At 54.8% G+C, this 27,433-nt stretch overlaps 1 protein-coding gene across 2 annotated transcripts in view; it reads left to right on the top strand.

The window, feature by feature from the left end:
• The window catches only part of RUNX3 (RUNX family transcription factor 3), a 64,436-nt gene extending 38,539 nt beyond the window's left edge, over window positions 1-25,897 (top strand). Inside the window, exons 4-6 of one of the 2 annotated variants that reach the window (XM_017974413.5) lie at window positions 6,378-6,482; window positions 17,570-17,728; window positions 22,894-25,897. In XM_017974413.5, coding sequence (XP_017829902.2) covers window positions 6,378-6,482; window positions 17,570-17,728; window positions 22,894-23,438 — 809 coding nt within the window. In that variant the 3' untranslated portion in view covers window positions 23,439-25,897. The remainder of the gene's footprint in view (window positions 1-6,377; window positions 6,483-17,569; window positions 17,729-22,893) is intronic. The other variant, XM_054258935.2, reaches the window with a different exon arrangement.
• The last annotated feature ends 1,536 nt before the right edge of the window (window positions 25,898-27,433 follow it).

Raw genomic sequence — 27,433 nt, 5'->3', positions numbered from 1 at the left:
ATAATCGGACCTACCTCATGAGATTTGGGGAAGGCTAGGGAAATTGATACAAGCGTATCAGCTGGCATATACTAAGAGCTGGATACATGTTAGAGATTTTGTTACTTCAAATGCTTGGGACTGGAGGAGGACTTTGAGGTCCCTTTGAGCGGTGACAGCCACTGATTCTCTGATTACCATGCGGTTTGGGCGGGGGTGGGGGAAACCCAGAAGGTATGAACTGCTGAGTGGGAGAGGTGGAGGCGGTTGGCAGGGAGGAAAGGGGGTGCCGGGTCCGCTGGCATGCAGACACACATCTGCGGTGCCCATCCTGCCGACTGGGAAATTCCCGCCTGAGAGAACAGTCCCTGGTTGACAGTGACAATCTGGGCCACTCTAGGAGTCGGGACACTTTGGGAGTTAAGATCAGAGGTTGGGACCCAGAATCCTTGCCTGGCTCTCTGACTTCTGCCAGAACTGAGAAATCTGATGGAAACCTCTGCTTGTTTCCTCAATTTTTAGTCCTATATTCTGTCTGAATTCCAGGAAGATGGCTTTCCATGAAAGACATCCACCCAGTAATACCCCAGAGCGCTCACGACAGGGCTGAAGGTGTGAACCAAGAAAAGGAAGGGAAGAAATCCAGGTCATTGCTGTCTCCTGCAGTGATTAGGGCCGAGGTCCCTGCCCCACCAGACACAAGGAGGCTTTCTTACAATAGTATTTTGTATTGAACCTTACATTGAAATTTGTAAATAATGTAACCTACGTATTTACAGGCAGTTGCAAACTATGTTACTCCATAGCTATGATGGAGGAAAAAAGGGAAAGTAATTTATAATAAAACACTGTTTTGAATATGTAAATGTCCGGGCCAGAGGACTCCATGAGGTGGATGAATGTCCTCACAGAAGCCCACAGCAGAGGGAACAGGCAGAGTGGCAGGACTCAGTCTGAACATGACCTTGCTGCCAATACCAGGACTTTCTGAAGTTGTCAACAATCCTTGGCAAAGCTGTCAACAAAATTTCGAAAAAAAAAAACCTGTCTTTCCTTCTGGAAAATTCAGTAGATATTAAAAGTACCAAAAAAAAAATCCCTTGTTTTATGTAAAACTGAATTAGGTTCATGACTCAGAGAATTTTTTTTTTCTTTTACTTTTTGTTGGGACAAGGTCTTGCTCTGTCACCTGGGCTGGGGTGCAGTGGTGCGATCACTGCAGCCTCTACCTCCTGGGCTCAAGCAGTCCCCCCACCTCAGTAGCTGGGACTATAGGCAGACGCCACCACGCTCGACTGATTTTTTAAAATCATTTTTTGTGGAGATGGGAGTGGTGTTCACTCTGTTGCTCAGGCTGGTCTTGAACTCCTGGACTCAAGCGATCCTCCTGCCTTGGCCTCTCAAAGTGTTGGAATTACAGGCGTGAGTCACCACACCCAGCCAGAGAACTTTTATAAGCAGGTTTTACCCTCCCAGGAAGAATGAATCTTCACTGCCTTGGGCAGTGCTGGGCACTGGCATCCCCCTCCACATAAACACACCCCACTCCTAATGCTGGCAGTCCCACCCCAGCCCTGAGTTGACCACACACCACCACACATCCCCAAAATGCCCTCTAGCAGGCAGCCACTGGCCTAGGTGAAAATGAAAAGCACGAGCTCCAGAGCTGTGATCAACTGGTTAAAAAGCAACAGTGTGGACAAGAGATTCAGGGTGCAATGTGCCGGTACAGGCTGAGGGGAACTCCATGAGGTGGATGAATGTCCTCACAGAAGCCCACAGCAGAGGGAACAGGCAGAGTGGCAGGACTCAGTCTGAACATGACCTTGCTGCCAATACCAGGACTTTCTGAAGTTGGGGGAGAGATGGATGGCTTCTTGATCATCTTCTTGAAGTTGAGAAAACCCTGAGGTCCCGTGAGACTGAGAGATGTCTCCTCCCCCACCCATGCAGCTCTGATGAGTAGGGAGGGGACCTTAGACACATGGGAACACAGGCAGAGAAGCTCAAGGACTTGCCTGAGGCCGCATTGCCAACCTGACTGCTGAATGATGGGTCCAGGACGAGTTTCTGGAGCCCTAAAGGAAACCTATTTCCCAGCCCGAGCCTTCTTCCCTGCAACCAGGGCCAGCCCTCCAAGAGCCTAAGTTTGCACTTCCTGGGCTCCTGACGGACTGCTGGTTCACCAGGGCTCCTGCATGGAGTTATATCTAGAGGCTGAGAGAGAGGGATGGACGGGTTTGCCGCTGCCAGGCAGAGAGACAGCTGGGCAGGGCCGGGGGAGCTGAGGGGCACTCAGGGAGAGCTCGCTTTCCCAGCCCTGGTTCCCAGGCTCCCTGTCTCCAGTGGTCCTGGTCCCCACACCTGCCCCGTCCTCTCACTCCTGCTCTTAGGCCTCACATTCCTCCTTTATACCCAGGACGGATGGGGACAGACCCAGAAGCTGGTGGAAGCCACTGAGGAATGCTGGTGACCTCAGGGGTGGCATGTGGTTTGCTACCTGGTAGGGGTGGGGGCTTCTCACTGCTCAGGAGCAGGACCTTAGTACCTGTGTGGAGGGGCAGGCTCTGGCATATTCTAACTTTTCTGAGTCCTGCCTGTGACCTGTTCAACTCACTGCTCCTCTCTGAGCCTCAGTTTTCTCATCTGCAAAATGAGAGCCATTATCTATGCCCTTAATTTATTTTACAAATATTGTTGAGCACCTACTGTGTGCCAGATGCCATCCTAAGGGCTGGAGACACAGCATGAACAAGACAAAAACTTCGGCCCCTGGGGAGTTTATAATCTAGTGGAAGGAAACAAAATGAGTAGATGGATTATTAAAAGCAATACGCATTGTGGGAAAATTCCAGCAGGTGCAGGGAATAGAGAAAGGGAGTGGGAGGCCTGTGATACTTCAGATTGAGCTGCTTCGCCTTTTTGGGTTTTTTGTTGTTGTTTTTTGTCTTTTTTTTTTTTTAACCCCATGGGCCCCTTTGCTATCTGGTGAAGAAACCCACACGTCTTTCTCAGAATAAGGATTTTTTTAAGGTATAAAATCAAATCCAAAGTATTGCAATGGAAACCAATTCTATTAAAACATGGCAAAATGCTTTAAAAATTGTGATAAATATGCTGCTTTGCTCAATGTATTAAATAAGATCTGGCATTGGGTTTAATGATGACCATGGTTTTGAAGTTGTGACGAGCATAAAAGATATTTAGAGAAACCTGCAGCAGCTGTAATGTGAGATGTAAGTATCTGTGATGTCTGTTGGCGACAAGGTCACGGGTACAGCTGATAATACCTCTGTGATTTGTTGCCTATGCTCATACTTGAGAGTGATGCTAAATTTCAGTCAGAGGTTAGGGACAATACCATTTTAATGTTTTCCTATCCCAGTTCAATTATATGGAGCCAAGTTAAAAATGCCTGCCAGGTGTAATGGCTCATGCTTGTAATCCCAACACTTTGGGAGGCCAAGGCGGGAGGGTCACTTGAGCCTAGGAGTTCAAGACCAGCCTGGGCACATAGTAAAACCTTGTCTCTACAAAAAAAGCAAAAGGAAAGAAAGGAAAAAAAAAATTAACCAGGCATGGTGGTGCTCACCTGTTGTCTTAGCTACTCAGGAGGCTAAAACAGGAGGATGGCTTGAACCTGGGAGGTCCAGACTGCAGTGACCTATGATCATGCCACTGCACTCCAACCTAGGTGACAGAGCAAGACCCTGTCTCAAAAAAAATTAAATTAAAATTTAAGATGCCCCCTTTAGATAAAGTGACCAGGGAAGGCCTGACTGAGAAGGTGAGAGGCCTGAAGGAGCAGTTTAGTAAACTTTCACTTGCTGCTGTGGGTCTGGGGCCCTGTGAAAAGGCACTGGGGCCCATTCGTCCTCTGTGTCTGGAGTCTGGCCCCTAGGGCTCTGGGCTGTCAGAACCAAGAAGGTGCTGGGCAACACTGGCAGGGTCAGAGGCTCAGGGACCCCAGGAGAGTACCAAGCTGGTTGGAGAAGGAAGGGGTCCAGGAGAGAAATTACTTCAGAGTGAGGACAGGCAGTAGGAGGGGTCGGGCAGGGAGCCTGAGGCATCTGCTGGGCACTTTCCTAGACCATCTGCACTTTCTGCTTCTAGAAATCATGCAAAGTGCCCCCGTGACCTAAGAGTGGGAGAACAGGTCTGTTCTGACCTGGGGCTCCAGGGGCAAGTGCCAGCTGGCTTACGAAGAGACTTCCAGAGAAGCCCCTCACTTCCCAGTTGGAGCCACACATCAGTGGGTCTTGAGATTGAAACTCCCCCTGGTGTCTCAGAGGACCTCTCATTCTGTGGCGTGGCTCCTGGCAGCCTAGCTGGTTTAATTTTATTCTAGATTCTCCTGCCTCTGGGGCTGGAATTTTCACTTGATAGTTGGCCACCAAGTACCTGGCCATGCAGAGAGAACTGCAAGATCCTGGCTTCCACCCTGAGCTTCATCTCCCGCCTGCAACGTGCAGATGTTGAGACCTACCTGCTCACCTTGGAGGGTTGTTGGAGAGGAATAGGAAAACATTACAGTTGTATTGTCCCTAACCTCTGACTGAAATTTTGATCGCTCCTGCACTTGGGCAGCCTCCCTTGGTCCCTTGGTGGCCATCCTGTGCCAGCCCTGGGGTGCAGGTGACATGTGCCAGACCATCAGCCCTACCGACAGGGAGTTCCCAGGCCCATATGTGGGATCCAGAGCCAGGGATGGGGGATAAAGTCTAGCTTGGGGGATCCGCAAACCCCGCCCCCCTACTCCAGGCCACTAATATCGTATCACATGAGACTGTGGATCATAACAGAACAGGATGAGAGGAGGACTCTTACCAAGACCCTAGGAAGACTGCATTGCCCTTTGAGGAAAAGTCCTTATCCTTTACCATGCCAACCAGCAAACTCTCAGACACGTTAGAGAATTCACTCTAGAAAGTAGAGAGAATGCTGTCGAAAGTAAATCTTGATAAACTGCTTTCTACACGGAGAAACTAGTCTAAACATAAAACAATAGGAGAACGAGAAATAGAAGTGAAAATGAAAAACCGCCCAGCGTGAGAAGGCGAAATTGTGCAGGCTGACCTGGGGAACTGATGGCCACAGATACAGCATGGAAAGCATTAACAAGCTTCATGTATAGTGATTTTTTAGAGGCACTAAAACCTTCACAGGAAAGTAAAAGAGCATGAAGCAATAATTAGTGTTGGATTATGATGGATATGATCATATAGAAAGTTTCAGTCTCACTAGTAATAGAAAAAAGGCAAACAAAATCAAGAGCGTGTAAAAGATCTTCCATCTTGATAGACACATCCCTGGGGTGTGATGCAGCCTCACAGGCGAGGGTGCCGGCTAAATCTCTCCAGAGAGTCATCTCACTCCAAGAGGGATCCACGCCCGTAATATGTCCCAAGCCTCTGATGCTGTGAAATCACTCACCGCTTCTTGGAATCTATTTTGAGGAAATAAGCAGAGATGCAGACAAAGATGTTTATAAATAGAAGGCCACTTTCATTTTATTTTAAATGGTAAAAAAAAAAAAAAAAAATCGTATTTTAAAAGTTTTTTCCCCTCTCAGGAATTTTGAATGGAGACTTTGGAGCCAAATGTCTATCTAAAAATAGAAAAACATTCTGGAAATAACAGTTGTGTCTACAGAAGAAATGTCTACAGCTCCCAAATCAGTCCTTTTTCAGCTCCAGCTGCACACATCAATAAGAAATTAGCAACCATGTAAATACCCGGGAGTAAGGAGGTAGATAAATAAAAGATGAGGCTTCCGTGAGTTGAAATATTTTACAGCCATTAAAAATGAAGTTTATGGAGAAGTTTTAATGACGTGGGAAAGTGCTTCTGATGTGAAGTTAAATAAAAAAGAAAAACGGTATGAAAATCTGTATTTTAGTACCACTGCTACTGTGTAAATATACAAACCCATACAAAAAGAACTGGAAGAGAAAACACCCAAATGGTGATGGTGTTTATCTCTGCCTAGTGGAACCGTGGGAGGGAATTTTTCTTCTTTGTTTTTATTTTCTGTGTTCTTGAATTTTTCTATAAAAATCACCAATTACTTTCAGAAAACAGAATATACCCATCCTGCTCCCCGCCACAAAATGGTGTGTTTCTGAATAGAAGAGTCAGCAGAAAGGCCAAGAAGCAGGGAAGACATGAGCCAGGGTTGCCACGGCAAGGGGTGGAGGGTGGCAAAGTTGGCGTCAGACCCCCAGGAGCCTTGAATGCCAAGGCCAGCAGCTTGAACTTCACCCTGCCCAAGTTCAAAGAAGACAGAGTGCCCCTTCTTGAAAGTTAGGGGCTTCCAGGGGTTGGTACAGGTGGGAGATCAGGGTGCTGTGGAAGTTTCCAGGTGCCAACCGCCTGCCTCTGTCCCCCACTCTCCCCAGGGAAGAGTTTCACTCTGACTATCACTGTGTTCACCAACCCCACCCAAGTGGCCACCTACCACCGAGCCATCAAGGTGACCGTGGACGGACCCCGGGAGCCCAGACGTGAGTGCCACCGAGCCCCTGCGTGGGGGAGGAGGATCCAGTGGGGGGACAGCAGCTACATCAGACAGATGGAGCCCTCTTGGGACGTTGCAGTCCTTGGCTCTGTCCCCCACACACTGCACGCCTGCTGGAAAACCTCAAACCCTCTGGGCTTAGCCCTAGACTGTGGGAGGCGAGCAAGGAGGCTGGGAGTGGGGACAACTGTCCATGGGGACTGCTGAGGGAGTCAAGGGAAGGAAAAGCTTAGAGAAAGCCTTCAGATGTGGCATGTGTGGTGTGCTTGTGCGTTTCTGGGTGGAGGTTGGGCCAGGCTTGCTTTACTCTGCTCCCAGCTTCTCTGCCGGTAGCTGAGGGATGCATGGAGGGCAGGAATGATCAAAAGTCAGGGACTGGCCTGGCTGTGAGGCCAGGTCCTCTCCCTGGAAACTGGGTCTTTGAATCTTAGCATGTGACTTGCTCGGGTCACCCAGAGCCCGGGCACTCGGATCCTGTGACCCACACAAGCGACATCAGGACTGCAAATTTGATTCCACAAATATTCGCTGAGCACCTGCTATGAGCAGGAAGCCCTGGTCCATCAAAGCAAGTTTGTGTTTCATTCGTCTGCTTGCTGAAGGTCAGATTGAGGCTGGGGAAGTGGGAGGGTAGGCCTAGGCTCTGTGTCTGCAGAATGAATGAAATGAATGAAACAGAGCCAGCCAGCTTCCTGAGCTCCATCCCACCTCCCTGAGGCATTCTCAGCTTGGTGTACTGAGGGTTGGCCTGCCTCTCTCTTTCTCAGAAATGTGACCCTTTGCAGTTTAGAAAACCTTTTTGCAGTCACTATTGAATGGGATCCTTGTGACAGCAGAGCCAAAGGGGTCACCCAAGCCCCAGGGAGGAGAGAATCCAAGCCTGAGGGAGTTGGGTACCTGAACAGCACCTTATGCTGTGCCAGGTGTGGGGAGGTGCCCCAGGCCTCAGTCTTCCCAGAGGCAAGATTCTAGGCTGAACAGGCTTGGGGCGGGAGGCCTGGCCCTAGGTTGAAGCCTCCCTTCTTGGGAGTCAGCTGGGTCTGACACCCCATCATCTGATTCCTGGGCCCATCCCAGCATCTGGCCACTTGGGAAAGGCTTGGAGCTGAGCCCAATAGCCCCGGAAGAGTCTCTCTCCAGGCCTCTGAGGGTCACCTCTGCCAGCCCTGAGCTCCTGCATGTATCCTCAAGCCTGCACCGTCAGCTCCCAGCCAGCACTTGCTCTGGCCACACTCCTGCCAGTTCCCTCCTGCCGGGATCAGACATGGACCGGCCTATGCTCTTGGCCTTGGGCTTCATGGCCCTAGGCAGGTCGTGTCTTCTTTTTGGCCTCAGTTTTGTCATCTGAGAACAGCATCTGTGACTGTAGGAGTCTCGAGGTGGTGGCTGGGAGCCCTCGTGAGCCACAGACCACCATAGCACAGAGAGCAGGTCCCGAGCCAGCCTTCCTGGCTGTGGGGTCTTCGGCAAGTCATCTCCATGCCTCAGTTTCCTTGTCTGAAAAATGAGATTCACACAAGCAGCTGCCTCATGATGCTATTTCGAGGAAACAGTGGCTTAACCTATTGAAAGCACTTACCAGTGGGGGTGGGCAGGTGAGCAGTCACCACCCAGAGCTGTTATCTGTGGTATGACCTCGGGCAAGTTATCGACCTCTCTGGGCCACAGCTCCCTCCTCTGTGATGTGTGATAATATCACCCACTTGCAGGCCTGGAGATCAGGGGCAACATGTGGACAGCACATGGCTGTAGCACCGAGTGGTCCCATGAGACACTGGGTCCACAGTGTTCTGTCATCCCTGGTACCCAGCCCCCTCTCTGCACTCCCACCACCACCATTTGTCAATGGTGGGCTCTCTCAGGGGCAGCAGCAGGGCAGCTGCCTTGGTACTAGAGGTGTAGGCATCAAGTCTCCATTGAAGGAGGTGACAGCCCTGCCCTACGTCTCCCAGGGCAGGAGCAGCATGGACAGGAGCGGCAGTTGGGCTCCCAGTGGGGATGCCGCCCTTGGGAGCCACTCCAGAAAGATGGGAGCACTGGGTTGGTAGAGGCACAGGGGACAGGGGTCTTGATGCTTGGTGGGAAGATGCTGAGGTACTGGGCAATGTTGGCACCTCTGAGAGTCCTCCATGCTCTCAGCCCAGTCTACCCCAGAGCCGCCCACCCTGCCCTGCTGGGGCCCTTGGATGAGCATGGAGACTGAACCCTGCCTGTGGGAGAGTCCAGTGGAATCCCCTCCTGCTCTTCCCTTCCTGGCTCTCCCAGACCTGAGATGGCCCTTCTGGGGTGAGCTGGGAGGGAGAGCGGTGGCTCAGGACGAGGCAATAAGAGGAAGGGATAGAGGCTGGGCCTGGAGACCCACGGCATCAGAGGCCCGGCTTGCTGCATGACCTGAGACAGGTGGCCTCCCTCTCTGGGCACCGGCAGAGGCTGGATCAGTGGTTTTATTTGTAGAACAGAGCAGAGATGGGGTTGGGGGGCAGCCTACCAGGTCCCCCATTCTTAGGACCTGCCTGCTCTTGTCCCAGGCATATTCTGGCCCTAAGATCGGGTCCTGCTCATGCCTGATTTGTGGCCCCACTCCTTTGTCTTTGACCTTGGACAAATCTTTGGCCTTTCTGGTCCTCAGTGTCCCCATCTATAAGAGCGAAGGGACCAGCTCGGCAGTTCCTGATCACTGGGCAACCCCCTCCCCTGTGCCAGGCCCTGTGAAAAATTCCCATCAACTGATCTCTTGGGCAGCCCCAGGAGAAGACAGAGGCCAGGGCATAAAACCTCTTGCCCAAGGTGACCATCAGCACACTCTGGGGGCTCAGGGAAGTGAGGACCACTTGGAAGGGCCTTTTGGCCTCAGTGTGCCCAGCTGTGAAATGGGTGGTATTGGTGTCTGCCTGCGGGAGTCGCCGTGAGGGTTGACTGAGTTTCCCATGGCCTGGCCCCAGGAAGTGCCCCACCACCCTCCTGGGTGTTACGGGCCTTTGGTGCTCCTGGACTTCCTTTCCCAGCAGTTTTTCCTGTTTTGCCACCTCCGACCCTCTGAAACCTGAGCCTGCTGTGGGGTGAAGTGGGATTAGGGTCTGGTCGTGGGAGCCAAGGACTGGGAATCTGTAGATCCCTGAGGCCGGCTGTGGGTTCTGCGGCTGGGTCGTTCCCCTCTGGTGCCCTGCAGAGTGTGCCCGGCCTGCAGCCAGGTGGCCAGCTGGGTTTGAAGGCTGTCTTGGTGGCTTCCTGCCTGTGTGGCCTTGGTTTCTGAGGTTCTCAGTGCTGGTGTCCCTCAGAGTCACTGGGGGCTGGTTAAGAAGCAGGTTGCTGAGCCGGGTCCAGGATCCCAGCAGTGGGGTTGTGGCACCTGGCAAGTCTGGCATGGACCTTGGCAGGGGAACTGCCCTCACATCCACCTAGCCTGTGCCTGTTACCCCCTGCCCACCTCTTGCATGCCCTCCTCTTGCACACCCTGCCTCGGGGGCTTTTGCACTGCTCTTCCTTCCCCCTGGAACACTCCTCCACAGACATGTCCAGATGCCTGGCTCACTCCTTCCACCCTGAGCCTCTGCGCTTCTTAGCCGAACCCCTGTCTCAAGTGGCACACACACACATCCTTCCTCACCTTCCCCTTTCTTTTTCCTGGCTTTAACGTACCCCGAGCACTTACCACCTTCTAAGATGCTATCTAGTTTGATCATTTGTTCCATTTGTTACTCATCTCTCTCGTATTATTTTGTTTTTTTGAGATGGGGTCTCGCTCTGTTGCCCAGGCTGGACCACAGTAGCTTGATCTCAGCTCACGGCAACCTCTGCCTCCCAGGTTATGATTCTCCTGCCTCGGCCTCCAGAGCAGCTGGGATCACAGGTGCCCACCACCATGCCCAGCTAATTTTCATATTTTTAATAGAGACGGGGTTTCACCGTATTGGCCAGGCTGGTCTTGAACTCCTGACCTCAAGTGATCAACCCACCTCAGCCTTCCCAAATGCTGGGCTGACAGGCATGAGCCACTTCACCTGGCCCCCTATTGTTTATGCTCTACAAGGACAGAGTTCTTTCCTCTGGTTTGCCAGGCCCAGGTATAGATAGACACCAGGAATGCAGGCAGGAGCCTTTCATAGCTGGTCCATAAATCGTTGAGGAATAAGCAAATGATCCGTTAATGTCATTTCGAGTAGCGGGAAGTCCTACGAAGAAAAACAAAGCTGGAAGGAGTGGAGCCTGCAGGGGATGGGACAAGGGGTGGGGCGGGGAGGCCTCCTAAAGAAGTGACCTTTGAGCGAGGGCCAAAGTGAGCAGCCAGCAGAATGTGGCTGCCGAGGGTTTGGGGTTTGGCGTGGGCAGGAGAATTGACCCGAAGCCCACAGTTGGGCCTTTGAGGGCCTTAGAGTTTCTGCAGTTTCTTCCCAGGCTGAGGAGAGGCAACTACTCCCAGCTCCCAAGATCCCCACAATTCCCCAGGAGTCCCCTGGACTAGGGGCAGGGCTAGGGGAGCCAGGGGAGTCTGCCCAGCAGGAGAGAAGGGGTTAACCGCAGACCTCCCGGGTTCTCCTAATCAACCCCAGGCCGCTGGAAGCTCCACTTGCAGCCCTGGGAGGGAGCTGCTCGCCTCCCTGCCCGCTGGCCCCCAGCCAGCCCATTTCCCTGCCCAGCCACCGACCCAGCTTTCATCTGCTCACAGGGGGCCGATTCACGGCAGACCACCCCAGGCCCGGCACCCGCCTGCTGTTCCGCGAGGCTGTTAAGAGTCGGGTGTAAATCTCCTGACAGGCCACAGAGCCGGCCTCAGGCCCGGCGCCCTGCCCTGCTGCTGGGCAGACAGTGGCTGCTGTGTCTGGGTCACAGCCACACCAGGCAGCCGAGGAGGCTGCTGAGTGGCTTCAGATGGGTGAAGGGCCTGGTCATTGGGGACCACATTGTCCCCAGCAGACGACACTGTTCTGTGGCCCTGCCCGACTCTGCTCCTCCCATGAGGCGAAACACTGAGCTGGCCTCTTGCCAGCTGGACCTCACGGCCAGATGACCCAGCATTTCTCTCATGGAGGTCTTAGGAAGCCATGACCTTAGCAGCTGAGCTCCATAGAGCGTGTGACCTTTCCAGGTTTGAGTCTCGGAGCGCTACACACTGTGTGACCTTGACAGTGTGCCTCCACTTTTCCATCTGGGGGACGGGGGTGATAGTAGCTGCCCGTCAGAGGGGTGTGACCCTTGGAGATGACACGCATGACCCACCTTGCACAGTGCCTGGCACGTCATAGATGCCTGCTAAAATGGTTGCCACTCCTGTCATGGGGGCTTGTGCTGGGTCTGCCTGGAGGCAGGGGGGTAACCCTGATGGTCTCTTGGTTTCCCCAGAAGCACCAGATACCTGGCAGGGGTGGGACCCCCCCAGGTGGTGGTGAAGGATTCCCTGGGTACGGTGGTAAAGGAGCCCCCAACCCGGAATCTGGCCCTGGGCCTCTAGCTCCTGTACAGTGTGACCCTGGTGAGTCACCAGCCTGGCTGGGGCCCAGCACTCCTTCTCCTACTTTGGCTTTTATCATAAGCCTGTGAGGTTGGTCACCCCCACGCCTTAGATGCATCACAGGAGCTGTTTGCCTAGATGCAGATGGCCAAGTCAGAATGGGAACCCAGAATGCCTTCCTTGAAGGCCAGGGTCCGATGGGCTGTGTAATTCTTTAAACCTTTCTTGGCCCTTGGGGGTTTCACAGATGATACAGCTGAGGCCCAGAGGGAAAGAGTGGCTTGCCCAAGACCATGACCACTGGTGGGTGAGAGCTGCCTGGTGTGAGCTTGGGGCCACCAGGCCCTTGGGAGGGGCAGGCTGAGATCTGCCCTCCCACAAGTGAGGGCCATAGGCACTAATCCAGGCCGTGCTAGAGGAGCTGTCTGATCTGAGTCAGGCTGCTGGAGGCTGACAGCAGCCAGGACAGGCCCTGAAGGCCAAGCGGGGCTTTCCCCAGGCATCTCCATCCTCTGCTTTTAAAACCATGTGGCCTGTCCTCCAGCTCATCTGCACCCTCAGGGGTTAAACAGTATGATAACCACTTTACAGCTGTGGAAGCCTAGGCCCAGAGGCAGAAAGCGACTTGGTGAGCTAGAGCAGGGTATGACTGGAAATTGCACTCTCAACCCTGAATTTCATAGCAGGGAAGGGCCCCCAATGGAGTCCACTGAGACCTTCTCATCTTCCTCTCCCAAGTCCCATCCTCCTGGGCCTGCAGACAGCGCTCTGGGCCCTGGGGCTGCCTGGGGCCCTAACACCTAGGCTCTAGAGAGAGCCGTGTGTCTTCTGCATGACCTTGAGCTCACTGGTTATCCAGAGCCTCAGTTTCTCACCCATATGATAGGACGGGGGCAGAGCTCACTCAAGGTGAAACAGGACAGTGCATGTCCGCTGCTTCGACACTGCAGTGGAGGAAGCGCCCAGGAAGCGCCTGCTGCTGTTCTGATGATTTCCACTCCTGGAAATCGACTGCTTTTAAGGGCAGTCCTAGCCTGCAGAGGTGCGATGGGGGGCTCCACTGTGGGAGAAGCGGGGCTTCCTAGAGGAGGGGCTCCTGGATGGTCTTCGAAGGACAGGAAAGCATTGCTGCAGAGGCTGTCCTGAGCTGAGGCTCTGAAGTCTGGAGGGCAGAGGATATTCGAGACATCCTGGGATGTGGGAGTAAGTGGGCCCTGGGGCCAGCAGCCCTGCCTTCTTTTCTTTCTGGGGCCCCTCTGACCAGGGGCTGATCTTTGTTAAGATTCTTTTGCTCATTTGCTTTCTTAAATCAGGGACTTTCAAAAAGAAGGGGCCTCAGTGAGCAGACTGTGCAGAAGGGAAACTGGGCCCAGTTGACGGAGTGGGTTAGGACTGGAGCTCCCCACTCAGCTCTTGCTCTGGGTATCTGAATGAAAGAGGCCTTTGCTGTGGCCCATCTTCTTTCCTCGGGCGCAGGAACTTCTGTCCTGCTCCCAGTGTGAGGGCCCAGCCCTGTGGCTCTGAGACTCTCTGGCGCCCTGGCCACGTGGGGCCGCCTTGGCTCCTCTCTGCCCCTCCCTGGCAGTGGCTCCAGCATTCACAGCAACAAGGAAGCAATTTCCCAAGTGCTGTTGAATTCCCCTCCTCCAGGAAGTCTGCCCTACAGAAGGCAAGGAAGCATATGGTGGGAGCGTGGGTTCTGGGGCTGGATTACCTGACCTGCAGCCTGGGTCCTGAGACAGCCACTCAATATGGGTCTCCTGGAGAAGCCTCAGTGGCCCCGTCTGAACAATGGGAACAAAAGGGAAAGTGTCAGGAAAAGAGCCCAGGGCTTGGAGTCAGGAGATCCACGTGTGAATCCCACTTAGCTGTCCCGGCTCTGTGTTCCACACATGACTTCACTGTCCTGGCCTCCGCACCTGTCTCCAGCATGGGGATGATGGTTCTGCCTCCCTTGGGCATGAGCAGAGATGATGGTCATGATGGTGGTGACCCACATGGCCGGAAAGTGTCCACACCTTAAGCAGCACCTCACCTCACAAAGACAGTGTGATGGGGACACCGCAGCTCGGGGTGGGGGGAGGGAGTAAGACTTGAGCGAGGCTACCAGACTGCAAGTGGCAGGACCCATCCTCGAACCCAGGCTGGCTGTGAACCCCGCCCTCTTCCGCCAGGCCTCAGGAGTCACTGTAAACACTGTACATGGTATGACTCAGAAACAGGACTTGGCTCCCTTCAGGCTTGTGGCTAAAACACCCAGATCCCTTGCACCCAGGCTGTTGTCGGGTCAGCCTGTGGTCCCCATGTCTCTCCGGCAGGCTTCATGCCTGTTAAGATTCTTCTGCTCACTTGTCCCCCAGCTTGTCCACATCTCCCTGCCACTTCCAGCGGCCTCAGCAGCAAGGAGCACATTTCCTCCAATGCCTATTAGGGCTGAGAACTGAGTCTGGAATCAGAAGCTCTGGCCATAGAGGGCCAGAGTACCAGTCAGGTACCAGTCAGGTGCCTTCCACAAAGCACATCCTCTCCATCCGCCCCAGACCCCACCCATCCCACTTGCCTCATTCACATGACTTGCCCCATCCCCATGGGCATCTGAGTTTGCAGCCCCAGCACCAGCTAAACTCACCCCCAGCCCATGTTTTCTCCTTTGTTGCCAAGGGTCCCAGGAGGCAGCAGTGTGGGGCCTGGCCAGAAACCAAATGGTCTTATTCCTGCCACCAAGTGTCCCATGGTCTGGAACCTCGTAGGAGGAGAAAGTGGGGCTCTCTGGTTCTCGGTGACAGGCTGCACCTGCAGCTCCCAGGCCACCTGCTTTCTTTCTGAGGCTCCCAGATGCCCATTTGAGCTTGCAACAGGGGTGCTTAGGGAGCTTGGGGGCCTACAAGTACCAGAATCCATTGTGTTCCCGTTCTGAAAATCAGAAATCAGGCCCATGTGAGGCCTCAGGCTCTGGCCCCTCATGCCCTACAGTAGTCGACAGTCTTTTCCCACTTTCTAGTCCCCGGGAATCACTTGTCCAGGCTCCAGGAAGCGCAGGGGGTTCTGTTCTACCTCCCACCTACATCTTGCCTCTTCTCCCTCTGCCAATCTAGAAAATGCACGTCACTCTAGACCCAAGGACTTAGGCAAACCTTCTCTCCCCCTTAGCCCCTTCCTCACCTTTTTTCTTTCTTTTTTTTTGAGATGGTATCTCACTTTGTCACCCAGGCTGGAGTGCAGTGGCACAATCTCGGCTCACTGCAACCTCTGCCTCCTGAGTTCAAGCATTCTCCTGCCTCAGCCTCTTGAGTAGCTGGGATTACAGGGGCCCACCACCATGCCCAGCTGATTTTTGTACTTTTAGTAGAGATGAGGTTTCACCATATTGGCCAGGCTGGCTTTGAACTCCTGACCTCATTCAGGTGATCTGCCCTCCTCAGCCTCCCAAAGTGTTGGGATTACAGGCATGAGCCACCACATCCGGCCCCCACCTTTTCTAAAGGGTCCCAGGTCCAGGAAATCCCACCCCCTCCTCAGCAGACCTCCAGCAACCTTCCTCGCCTCTCTGAAGTTGCAGTTCTCTTACTTGTAAAAGAGGGCCTGGCCACGCTGCCTGCCTGGCAGCCTCCCTCCAAGTCAGGTGAGGCAGAATGGCCCATGGTTAGGCTGATCAGTGGAACCGTGGTGCACAGTCCTCCAAGGGAGTGACCCTTTCCTCAGGTGTGCCCTGGAGAAGCCCCAGCCACTAGGGGGTGTGAACAGGGACGTTCCTGGGAGTGCTGCCGGTTAGGGAACTAAAGAGGAAGCTTGGAAAGGACTGGTGCGGTGGAGGGGCCTGTGGGGTGAACTGTGCCTCCATTGGCCAGCAGGAAGGAGGGAGAGCAGTGTCATACTTGTCATGCTTGTTGAATCTCCTCTGAGGCAGGGAAGATTCCCAGGGTTTTATGGGAACTCTGTCGTTTCGGTGTGGCTGGGTTACTCCCCATTTTGCAGATGAGGAAACTGAGTTTGAGCTCTAAGGTGCGCTACTGAAAAAGCAAATCACAGAATGACACGCCCAGGCTGAGACGGTTCAACAAGAGTTCCATGAGAAACATATTCTGCGTTTTCCATTCATGGAAGATGAAAAATGTCTGGAAAGAAATTGGTCACAGTGGGGATGCTGGAGAGGAGCTTAGAGCAGTGGAAAGAGCCTTATCTGTATGCTTTTATTTTTGTAAATATTCATATGTTGCTTGTGAAATATAAAATTAGTAATTACAAAAGTGTGTATGGTGGTGGGTGGGGGGAGGTCCCTGCAAGCTTGACATCACTCAGAAGTGTCCCTTGGCCTCAGCAGGCTGCAGGAGGATGGGGGCCTGGCCACTTTGAGCCTCCCAGCACGTCTGGGGCCTGAGATGCAAAGCCGGGGTCCATCCTGTGTGGGCTCTGGCAGAGAGGGAGTAGGAAATGCTGACAGTTTTCTTCAGGTGTGACATCCCAAACCAGGTACACTCGCCCCCTGACCCCAGCTTCCAGGCAGAGATGGCCATCTAGATCCTCATGTAAGCCCCCTGCACCTCTGCCCAGCATCCTGGTGGAGTTTTTCTTCTGCCTGAGGCCCAGAGAGAAGAAGGCATGTTCTGAGGATCCCAGAGTGACTTAGAGCTGGAGAAGCCTGCAGTCCCATCCCCGGGCCACCACCCATTGTTCTTGTAGACATGGGGGAGAGAGTGCAAGGAAGGTTGGGATGCTGGGAGGCTGAGGGTGGCAGCACTCCTGGGTTCTCTCCCTGGGGGCATGAGCCACTTTCTTATGTCTGTTGCCTCAGTTTCCTTTTGTTAGAGCTAGGGTCCTGGTTCTGTTGCCCAGACTAGAATGCAGTAGTGCAATCACAGCTCACTGCAGCCTCTACCTCCTGGGCTCAAGTGATCCTCCTGTCTTAGTCTTCCCAGTAGCTGGAACTCTACAGCCTTGTCCACCCCACCTGGCTACGTTTTTTTTTTTTTTTGTACAGACAGGGGTCTCAAAAGTTGCCCAGGCTGCTGATCTCAAACTCCTAGGTTCAACTGATCCTCCCACCTCCCTCTCCCAAAGTGCTGGAATTTTAGGCATGAGCCACTGCACCTGGCCCTCAGTTTCTTCTTCTGCCAAACTGTGTAGAGGTTTAGATCACCCTGTGTTGTAGAGTTCAGATCACCGTATGTTATAACAGAGGTTTAGATCACCGTGCGTGTAGAGTTTAGATCACCGTGCTTGTGGAGGTTGAGGTCACCGCCGTGCGTGTGGAGGTTCAGGTCACCGTGCGTGTAGGGTTCAGATCACCGTGCGTGTCAGGTTCAGATCGCCGTGCGTGCGGAGGTTTAGATCGCCGTGCATGTGGAGGTTTAGATCACCGTGCGTGTAGAATTTAGATCACTGTGTGTAATGGTTTAGATCACCATCTGTGTAGAGGTTTAGATATGTGGGGTGGCACATAGCGACCGTTCTCTGTCAGTAAGTCTTTTGAAAACCTCTGGAAAGAGGCTGGTGGTGACCTCAGGGTTCTCCCAGCAGAGGCCTAAGGTCAGACCTCAGGAAGAACTTCCCAGCAGAGTGAAGTATTTCTGTCTCCACTAAGACTCTGGGGAAGCAACAGCTGATGGGCTCCCTGTGCTCTGCAGGGCACCGGCAGAAACTGGAGGACCAGACCAAGGCATTTCCTGACCGCTTTGGGGACCTGGAACGGCTGCGCATGCGGGTGACACCGAGCACACCCAGCCCCCGAGGCTCACTCAGCACCACAAGCCACTTCAGCAGCCAGCCCCAGACCCCCATCCAAGGTATGGCACTGAGGGAGGGTCTGCAGCAGGGTAAGGTGGGGGTGGAGGGCCTGGATGTGGTCCAGTCTGCCCCAGACCAAAAGCCCGTTGGAAGATCAGTCACTGCACCTGCTTGTTTTATAGAGGAGCAGCTGGTGCTCATTTGCACCTGCAGATGGTTCCTGAGAGCTTGCTGTGTGCTCGCCGTCCTTCATTCACTCAGCAAACACTGACATATGCCCGGGGTCGGGCCCCAGGGATCCACATGGGCAGACAGCACCCTGTATACCAATTCACTGTGCCTGGGGAAATGGGTTCATTCCATAGTGCCCCTATTAGAATTGAGCCATGACTTGTCTAAGGAGCCATGACAGACTCGTCCCTGCCACGTAGTTTCCCCACCCCTGCTCCAGCCTCCGATTTTTCATCTGAAGGTCGATTGGTGGCGGGTGCCTCTGCCCAGGGCTGGGATGACATTCAAATAGCATCACTGCACTCACACAAACTGTGTGCACTGTTAAGTGCCGTTCCAGCCCTACAGAGGCACACAGCATTTCTGGGAAAGGTCTCCCACCCTGCCCAGAGCCTCCTCCCAAACAGGAGGAACTGAGGTGGAGGGGAAGGCCGAGCAGGGTCTCTGTCTCCACTGCCTAGATGGATACAGCAACCATGGTCGAAGCCAGGCCTCAGGCAGGTTCTGGAGTATCAAGGTGCCTGGCGTATAGTAGAGGCTCGCTAAACGACTGCGGGCTGCATCTCTCCTCTGTTCTCTCAGTCAGAGAGCTGGCGACGTGGGAGGCTGTGTGCATGGCCCACCTTTGGGCCAGGTGGGGTGCCAAGGGTGCTTGGTGGCCGGGTGGACAGAGGCAGGCAGGCTGGCTACTGTCATGGGCTGTGCCTGTTCTTTCTCATTTCCCAGAGCCTGGTTAGAACTCCTTGGCAGATGAATGAATTGAGGCCTAAGAGGTTCAGAGCCACCCTTGGGTCACACAGCCCATCTGTGACCAGGTCCAGAGTCTCCATAGTATGTGTTCCCAAGGACTTTCTGTACTTCTTAGGGGACAGATAAGGGGCCTGGAACAGGGCTGCCACGCTGAGGTGGAGTCCAACTGGGTCCCTCTATTGACGTTGTTCTGGGTGTAGTGCAGTGGCCAGGAGCTTGATCAGGCCCTGAGTGTGAAGAGAGAACTCCTCCCCTTCTGGCCTGGGTTTAGGACCTCCAGCTGTGGTCCTGCTGAGACACCAAGGTCAGAAGAAGCCCCAGGCCCAGCCTCTCTGAGCCCAGGAGCTAGTGCATTTGAGACTCTCAGCTCTTGAGTCCAGGAGTTGGAGGTCTGAGCTTAAGAGGTGGCGGAAGGAGCCCTGAATGCTGTGCTATACCCACCCTGCCCTATAGCTGCTCCTGCTCCTGCCGCCCACAGGCCAGCATCTGTCGAGGTGTGGTAGCCTGGGAGCCAGCCTTTCCCTGCCATGAACAGAGCCAGGCCAGGGGATCAGGGCCGGGCCAGGGAGCCAGAATCCAGGAGGTGGGGTAAACAGTGGCTTCCTGTCCCCCAGCCCCCATGAAAAGAGAGCCCCTGTCTGCCCATCCACCGATGTGTGGGCACGGCTTGGGGATCAGTGCCTGCAGGAGGCTGGGGCAGGTGTGGTCACCTCCATCCAGCCCCAAAGGGCCAGGCCTAGCCCCACAGCAGGCACAGCTGCTGCTTACACGCTGGGCTGGAAGGAAAGGGGCTCTGGCCCGTGTGCGGCAGTGGCTGACCTCTGCTGCTCTGGCTGCTTCCTCCTGAGGTCTCGCCCAGTCCCTCACTAGCCACCCACAGCACTGGGCCACAGTCAGCCAGGCCTCTCCATCCCCAGGCCCAAACTCTTTGGGTGAGAGAAGGGGCCTCAGACAACCAGGACAGGGCAGAAGCATGAAGTCTGTCAGGTGGACCAGGCTGGGACTCAGGCTCTGCCAGGCATTGGCTGTGTGATCTTAGACCAGTCACTTAAACTCAGCCTCAGTTTTCTCATCTGTGAAGTAGAGAGAAGGAGGTCCCTGACAAGAGAGGGTGTTGGCAGGCCCAGGCTTGGGAAGTCACTCTCACAGGGACGCCCCTGCCCTCAGGCTTTCTCCTGGGGATCCCCCTCGGAACACCCCACCACCGCTTCTTTCAGTGCCTGTTAACTGCCTTGACCCCCCAACCTTGGTCACTGGCAAGCAGTGCAGAGACCCCAGCCCCTCCCATACCCCAGCCCTAGCCCCCAGCTGCAGCCGCCCACAATGGGGGCTTCTCACAGCTGAAAGGGCTCATTCAGCCACCACGCAGCAGCCGGGGCAATCTGGAGAAGAAAATAAACATTTCCTTCCACTGTTGGGATTGGCTGCTCGACAGTGGCCCGGGCAGCTCAGGTTTCCTGGGGCTGCAAGGCTGCCGGGTGGGGGTACAGGAGCTCTGAGGAAGCTGCTGGGGGGCCTGAGGGAGTGCTGAGGGCAGGTACTTCCCCCACCACCCTAGAGGAAGGGTGATGGCCTTGAGGAGAGAGGCTGGAGGGGACAGTGGCAGGTCCAGGGAGGCCCAGCCCAGCGCCCAGCAGCCCAGTGAGCTCTGAGGGGCACAGTCCTGCTATTGCATCCTGGGGTCCCTGTGTGTTTCCTTCATCTTGAGAATGGGGTTTCCACAGGCAGCCAGCACCCACTTCCACCCCACCCGGCATCTGCCACAGGACCTCTTCCCCCGAGGGGCTCCCCAGATGAAAACCAGCAGCCAGGCACCTCAGAGGCTCTCAGCCTCAAGGGGCGAGACAGCCAAGTGACCTAGGGAAAGTCCTGGATGTCCCAGAAGGCCCCGCCACCCAGACTGCTGTCCCCACATCTTACCTCAAGCCAGGACCGTCACTCGGCTCTGATCCATGCCCAGGGCCAGAGTCTGCTGCTGAGGGAAGCATACCCCAGCCGACTTGGGAGGACCCCAAAGCCCCGAGAAGTTCCAAGTCCTGGCTGAAGCCACACAGCAGCTCAGGCACTCAGAGCTCTCCATCCTCAGCCAAGCCTCAGCATGGCAGGCAGAGCCCATCCCGGCCAGAGCCAGCCCTTACCCTTTGGAGGGTGAGACAGAGGGGATGCTAGGCCGGACAGACTGCACCTCTGGACCACTTCTGGGGGCTCTTCCGCCTCCCCCTGCTGCCAGAGTACAATGGAGGCCCTGCATCAGGGCCTCATCTCGACAGGGCCCTGAAGGAGCCAGTTCTCCTGGGTACCCAGAGTTAAGAGGCACCACAGCCACAGTGGCCTTGCAAAGCCTCACAGACCCCTACTCTGTGCCTGGTGCCATTCTAAGTACTTGATGTGTATTAACTGAATCCTGATGAACTGTTATCATCTCCATGTGTTATATGGAGAAACTGATGCACAGAGAGGTTAAGTGACTTGCCCAAGGACACACAGCTAGTAAGTGTCCAAACCAGGATAACTGGCTCCAGAAGCCACACAGTAAGCCTTGATCCTGTGCTGCCTCAAAGATGGGACAGCTCCCTCTCAGGCATGTTTTGGGGCTCAGGACCTAGGATTGTATGCCAGGTCCAGTGTGCTGTGTGACCCTTAAGCAAGTGCCTCACCCTGTCTGGGCCTCAGTTTCCCCACCAAGGGTGTTAGACTCAGTCCCCGAGCCCTTTGAATGCTGAGGTTTTGGAGGTCTGTGATGACAATCAGGGGCAGGCACTGGAACACCCTTGCCTTGGAGCCCATTGAGAAGCCACACTCCTAGCGGAGCAGGGGCAGGGTCTGGGCTGGACACTGTGACCAGGTCAGGGTCTCGGTACCCAAGTTTGTCTGCTGTCTCACTTTGCTGCCAAGGCAGGTGGCATCTGGTCACTGTGTGGCCGAGTCAGCTCCAGAGACACAGGTCCAGGGTGAGGGTGGAGGGTGGAGGGTGGAGGGTGGAGGGTGGAGGGTGGAGGGTGGAGGGTGGAGGGCAGAGCTGCTGTGAACTCAGGGCCCACAACCCAGATGTGAGCGCTCAGAGTGCTGCACCTGGGCAGGAGAGGCAGGTGTGCAGCTGTGCACACACACATGCACTTACATGCACTCACACGCATACACACATATACACACGCACACACTCGGGCACACACACATGCACTCACACACACACTCAGGCGCACACACACATGTACTTACATGCACTCACATGCACACACACTCGCATATACGCATGCACGCACACACTCGGGCACACACACATGCACTCGCGCGCACACACACACACAGGCACACACATGTACTTACACACGCGCGCACACACACATACACATGCACTCACACACACATGCATGTGTCCCAACAGAGAGGCCGTGTGGTGAGTGGCAGTCCTTTCTCTGCCACAGAGAGACTCAGTCTTGCTCTCTCTGCCTCCATTTTCTTTTATTCGAAAGTGGGTTCCAGCTCCCAGCCTCACATCAGAGCCCTTTTCACATCCATGGCTTTGTCAGCTGTTACCACAGGCCACCTGGGCTGGGGCCAGGCTGCTGGGAGACCTGAGCTGACCCCGCCCTCAGCACCACCCCATCCCCACATCCTAGGCCTCTCCTCTGCCAGGCTGGGAAGGAGGATTTTTTTTTTTTTTTGGAGGTGGAATCTTGCTTTGTTGCCCCAGCTGGAGTGCAGTGGTGCGATCTCAGCTCACTGCAACTTCTGCCTCCCGGGTTCAAGCGATTCTCCTGCCTCAGTCTCCCAAGAGGCTGGAATTACAGGCACCCATCACAACGCCTGGCTACTTTTTTTTCTTTTTAGTAGAGATGGGGTTTAACTACATTGGCCAGGCTGGTCTCAAACTCCCAACCTGGTGATCACCCGCCTGGGCCTCTCAAAACACTGGGATTACAGGCATGAGCCACCACGTCCAGCCCGGGAAGGAGGATTGAAAGAGAAGAAAAGGTCCTCCCCCTCTTCTCCTGCTGCCGGCTGGGAGGCTCCCATGGCCCCTCTTGGTTCAGGGCAGTTCCCACCTGCTCCCCAGTGGATCTGTGTTCCAAGTTCTGGCAGGGGAGGCCCTGGGCAGCCTAGGGAAGGAGTGAAGTCTAGAACCAGGAATCCCCTAGATGGATCTTGAGTCCCCTAGATGGGCCACAGCCCAAGGTCATTCTTCAGGAAGAGCCTGGGGACGTCTCGGGCTACCACTGACCTCTTCCTTGCTGTCCTCCAGGCACCTCGGAACTGAACCCATTCTCCGACCCCCGCCAGTTTGACCGCTCCTTCCCGACGCTGCCAGCCCTCACGGAGAGCCGCTTCCCGGACCCCAGGATGCATTACCCTGGGGCCATGCCGGCTGCCTTTCCCTACAGCGCCACGCCCTCAGGCACAAGCATCAGCAGCCTCAGTGTGGCAGGCATGCCGGCCACCAGCCGCTTCCACCACACCTACCTCCCACCACCCTACCCGGGGGCCCCGCAAAACCAGAGCGGGCCCTTCCAGGCCAACCCATCCCCCTACCACCTCTACTACGGCACGTCCTCTGGCTCCTACCAGTTCTCCATGGTGGCTGGCAGCAGCAGCGGGGGTGACCGCTCGCCCACTCGCATGCTGGCCTCCTGCACCAGCAGCGCTGCCTCTGTTGCCACCAGCAACCTGATGAACCCCAGCCTGGGCGGCCAGAGTGACAGCGTGGAGGCCGACGGCAGCCACAGCAACTCGCCCACGGCCCTGAGCACACCGGGCCGCATGGATGAGGCCGTGTGGCGGCCCTACTGACCGCCCCAGTGGACTCCTCCCAAGGGAGGTGGGGACCCTAACAACCTTCCGGCCAGCTCTGAGGCTCCGGGCAGGAATGGGACTTGTGCTTTAGCGTGGTCTCAGTCCCAGGGCGGTTCCAGCTGATGGGTGTCTCTGACTGCATCTGTCCAGCACATCCTTGTACAGAGGTGTGGGGAACAGCCCCACCTGGGACACGGCCCCCAGCCCAGATCCCGGCGGTCTCATCAGCCATCTGCCACCTCCCCAGAAGGACCTCACTGTCTCCAGCTATGCCCAGTGTTGCATGGGGCCCATGTCTCCTGGGACAGAGGCTGTCTCTCTTCCAAAGAGAGGTGGCATTGGCCCACAGCATAAGCCTCAGGCCACAGGAAACCTCCCCACCCCTGCATCCCCTGGGTCCAGCTCCCTCTGCATTTACACAGATGGAGTCAGAACTGGAAAGTGACCCCCACCCCTGCCACCTTTGAGAGGGGTTCCCCTCATTGTACAGATGGGGCAGGACCCTGCACATTGCTGGCAGAGATGGGATGAGAACACATCCAAGCCAGTCCCCCCAGCCCGGCTTCCCCTCCGTCCCTAACAGTTGGCTTTTCCCCAGCTGCATGGTCCCAGGCACCAGAGGAGATGAGGCTATGGCATCAGCTCCCTAAACCCAGGAAGGCTCCTGCAGACTGGCTCCTCCATGCACTTTACCAGCCCAAGGCATCCACCCTCTGTTCTCTTGGTTGGGGGTGGGGGGGTCCCCTTTCCCCTAGGCAGTCTCATAATTTCCATTTGTGGAGAGAATAGGGGGGCCCGATAGGTCCTAGCAGAAGGCGTTGAGGTGAGGGATCATTTGGGGTCAGACATCAGTGTCCCTGTCCCACCCAGGTCCAGCCAAGCTGTGCCCCGTCCCTCAAGCCTCCCTGGAGGACCTGGCCAAATCTTGCAACTCCTGACACATACCTGTCTGTCGTTAGCCTGTTTTGTGCTCTGAAAGTGAATGGTCCTGAACAACAACAAAAAACAGTTTTTAAAACTGATTTTAGAAAAAGAAGCTTAATCTAACATTTTCAAACACAAGGTCTCTTAGAAGCATAGCTCCGTGTTGATGAGCAGCATCCCTAGCCTCTCCCCCCTCACCAACCCCAGCTGCCTCCTAAGGGTGTGGGGTGATTAGGGTCTCAGTACTTCCTCAAGGGGCTACAGTCCCCGCCAGGCAGCATCCCAGTAGCCTGCACCACAGGCGCCGCTGGGAGGACAAGGGAAACGCTGGTGAGATGCTGTCCTCTGTGGCTCTGGGACATCTGTCCAGGAGGCTGTGCGGGTATTCTGATTGGGGTGGGTGGGATGGGAGAGGAGGGGAGCACTGGCTTTGCGTGGCAGAAGAGAAGCACTGTAAGGGCATGCCAGCCGCATCTCAGCCCCACTGCATTCCGAGGTGAAGTCTTGCCCCTGAGTTTTGCAAAATGGAAATGTGGGCCCTTACCCAAGGGCCAGGCGTGGATTCTCATCTCAGAGTTCTCTGGCCCTAGAAAGGCTTAAAAAACATGTTAAAGGACAGGAAACTCATAAAGGCTAGCAGCACGTGGTTTCTGTAACTTTCTGCCTCATCCTCTGTGAATGCAGAAATCTGCCCTACAAAAGGGTCCTCAGTGTTGCCTCTGTGAGAGCACTGCCCCCACCCAAACTGTCGCAACAGCCAGAACCATACACCAGAGACACACTGGCAGGCTAGGCAGTCCTTTTGGTGATCCTATTCCAGTCGCTCCTACTGCAGTTTCTCTTGGCCTGTCCCCACTGGAAAAACAGTCTCCATCTCTTCAAAACAGCTGCTGACTCCCTGCACCGAAGGTGCCTCTCCACCCCTACTTAGGAAGCAGCTACAAGTCAATTGTCCTTGTACTTTCTTCCCTCCTGATCTTTGGTTGTAGCTGGGTCCTGGGTCAGTGTAGGAGACACTTTTGGTTCCCAGTGCCCAGCACTTTGTAGTCTCATCCCAGATTACTGCCCCTTCCTGATCCTCAAGCCTTGGAGAAGCAGGGATGGGAAATAAATTGCTCTTCCTACCCCATCCCCCATCCCCTGATAAAAAGTGATGGCAGCCATACTGAGTCTGTTTGTAAGGTCCAAAGTGGGTACAGACAGCCCGGGCTGGTAAAAGTAGGTCCTTATTTACAAGGCTGCTTTAAAGTTGTACTTCGCAAACACTGATACAGGAAGCAGGAAGAAAGGAAGATGTTTTGATACAATGTAACTGTGAGCCTGTCAGTAGTGGGTACCAATCTTTTTATGACATATTGTCATGCTGACGTGTGACACTTGCTGCACTCATATCCGATGCAAAACCATCCCAGAGCTGGCGAGAGGATGGAGCAGGGTGGAAACTGCTTTGCACTATCATTTGCTTGGTGTTTGTTTTTGATGCACAACTTGCTTGTATAGTAAACTGTCTTCTGTACTATTTAACTGTAAAATGGAATTTGGACTGATTTGTTACAATAATATAAGTCCGAGATGTGTTGAAGGAGCCCAGTGCTGGGCTTCTAGGGCTATGCATGGAGGCGGGGCGGGGATGGGAGAGGATGGAGACCTCCTGCCATTCCCAGGAGGAACTGGGCAGGACCTGGGGCAGGAACAGCGACATCCAGCGCCTTCATCTCCTTGCTTCCAGCTTCTTCAGGAATGGCCACAGAGACCACCCTAGCCGCAGGACAGCCCACCAGTGAGACCTCCTCCTGTAAGGCCAGAACCCCAGGAGAGCATCAAATAGGTCTTCAAAGTGCTGCCAAACCTTCCGCCAATCATGAGCGGGCGGTGATTCTTCCCAGTCATGTTGGGAAGAATTCCTACCTGTTCCCCAGACTCAGATTTCTGGGGGCAAAGCAGGGGCAGAGAAAGAATCCAGCTGCCTGGGTGAGAGCTCTCCTCTGAGCCTCATGTTTCAGGAACTGTGGCAAGCTAGCAACAGTGGGGATTGGGAGAGAGCAGCCACTTTAGTGCTCCCATTTTGCAGATGAGACAGCTGAGATGCAAAGAAGTAGTGTCATCAGGGTCCATGTCTCCCTGGGGCTGTCCATGGCTGAACTGGGACCACACTCCAATATTGGTAGCATGGGTGTGATGGTGTGGGGACCTGGCTTGAAAGCCCCCTGCCCCGCCCCCACCATTTCTGTTTATATTTATTTGGGGTCACTTTGTAGGGAATGATAGCCCCTCCTCATCAGACATACTTTGGTGCTACAGCAGATGGGAGAGGAGCGGACCTCCAGAGTCCCTGACTCAAATCTCTATCACCTGCACCCCAGCAGACACGAAGCAGCACACCCAGAAACTCAAAGTCCAGAGGAATCTCCAACCTGCCTGAGGTCCCAGGGCGGCGGGAGGAAGCACTGCAGTAGCCACAGTGGCCTGCAGGTGGCGGCAGGGGTGAGCATTGCTGGGCAGGAGATGGAGAGAGTGGACATCACCCACTTCAGACAAGGGTGAAGACAGGCTGCCTCTGTTACAGCAAGAATTCAGGTTACGTATTAAGAAGAACTTCCCAACCTGAGGCGACTCATTTCCAAAAGGGTCTGGAAAAGGTCTTGATGGGGGAAGGTTTTTCCTTCCAGAGCTGCGTGGCAGTGAGAGGTCCCTTTCCCTCTCTGAGCCTCTCTTTTAGGTCGTGCGCTAAATGAGCACCGGCTGTGTGCTGGGTGTGGAGTAGGATGCCACATCCCATGATCCTCTGCTTTGGGACAGGGGCGTACCTGGCTTGAAGGAAGGGTTGACTTTCATAGTCCTGCAACCCTGTCCTCCTGGACCCTGGGCCCAGCCTCACCCGTGTCCCTTGAGCCACCAGCAGGAGCTTAGGACATGCAGCAGCCAGTCCAGGCTGAGAACGCCATTTGTTTCTGCAGTCTGAGAGCCCCTGGACTCCAGAATTCCACGTTGGAGACTCTAGGGGTCCCGTCGAATCAGGCTGGACTTTGAGTCCCTCAAGTTTCTCCAGCCCCCTCAGCTTGAGGCTG

The sequence above is a fragment of the Callithrix jacchus genome, chromosome 7, assembly GCF_049354715.1.
Source record: "Callithrix jacchus isolate 240 chromosome 7, calJac240_pri, whole genome shotgun sequence".
Classification (NCBI taxonomy): Eukaryota; Metazoa; Chordata; class Mammalia; order Primates; family Cebidae; genus Callithrix; species Callithrix jacchus.
The sequence above is the reverse complement of the archived record's forward strand: the minus strand, read 5'-3'. Positions and strand labels throughout refer to the sequence as shown.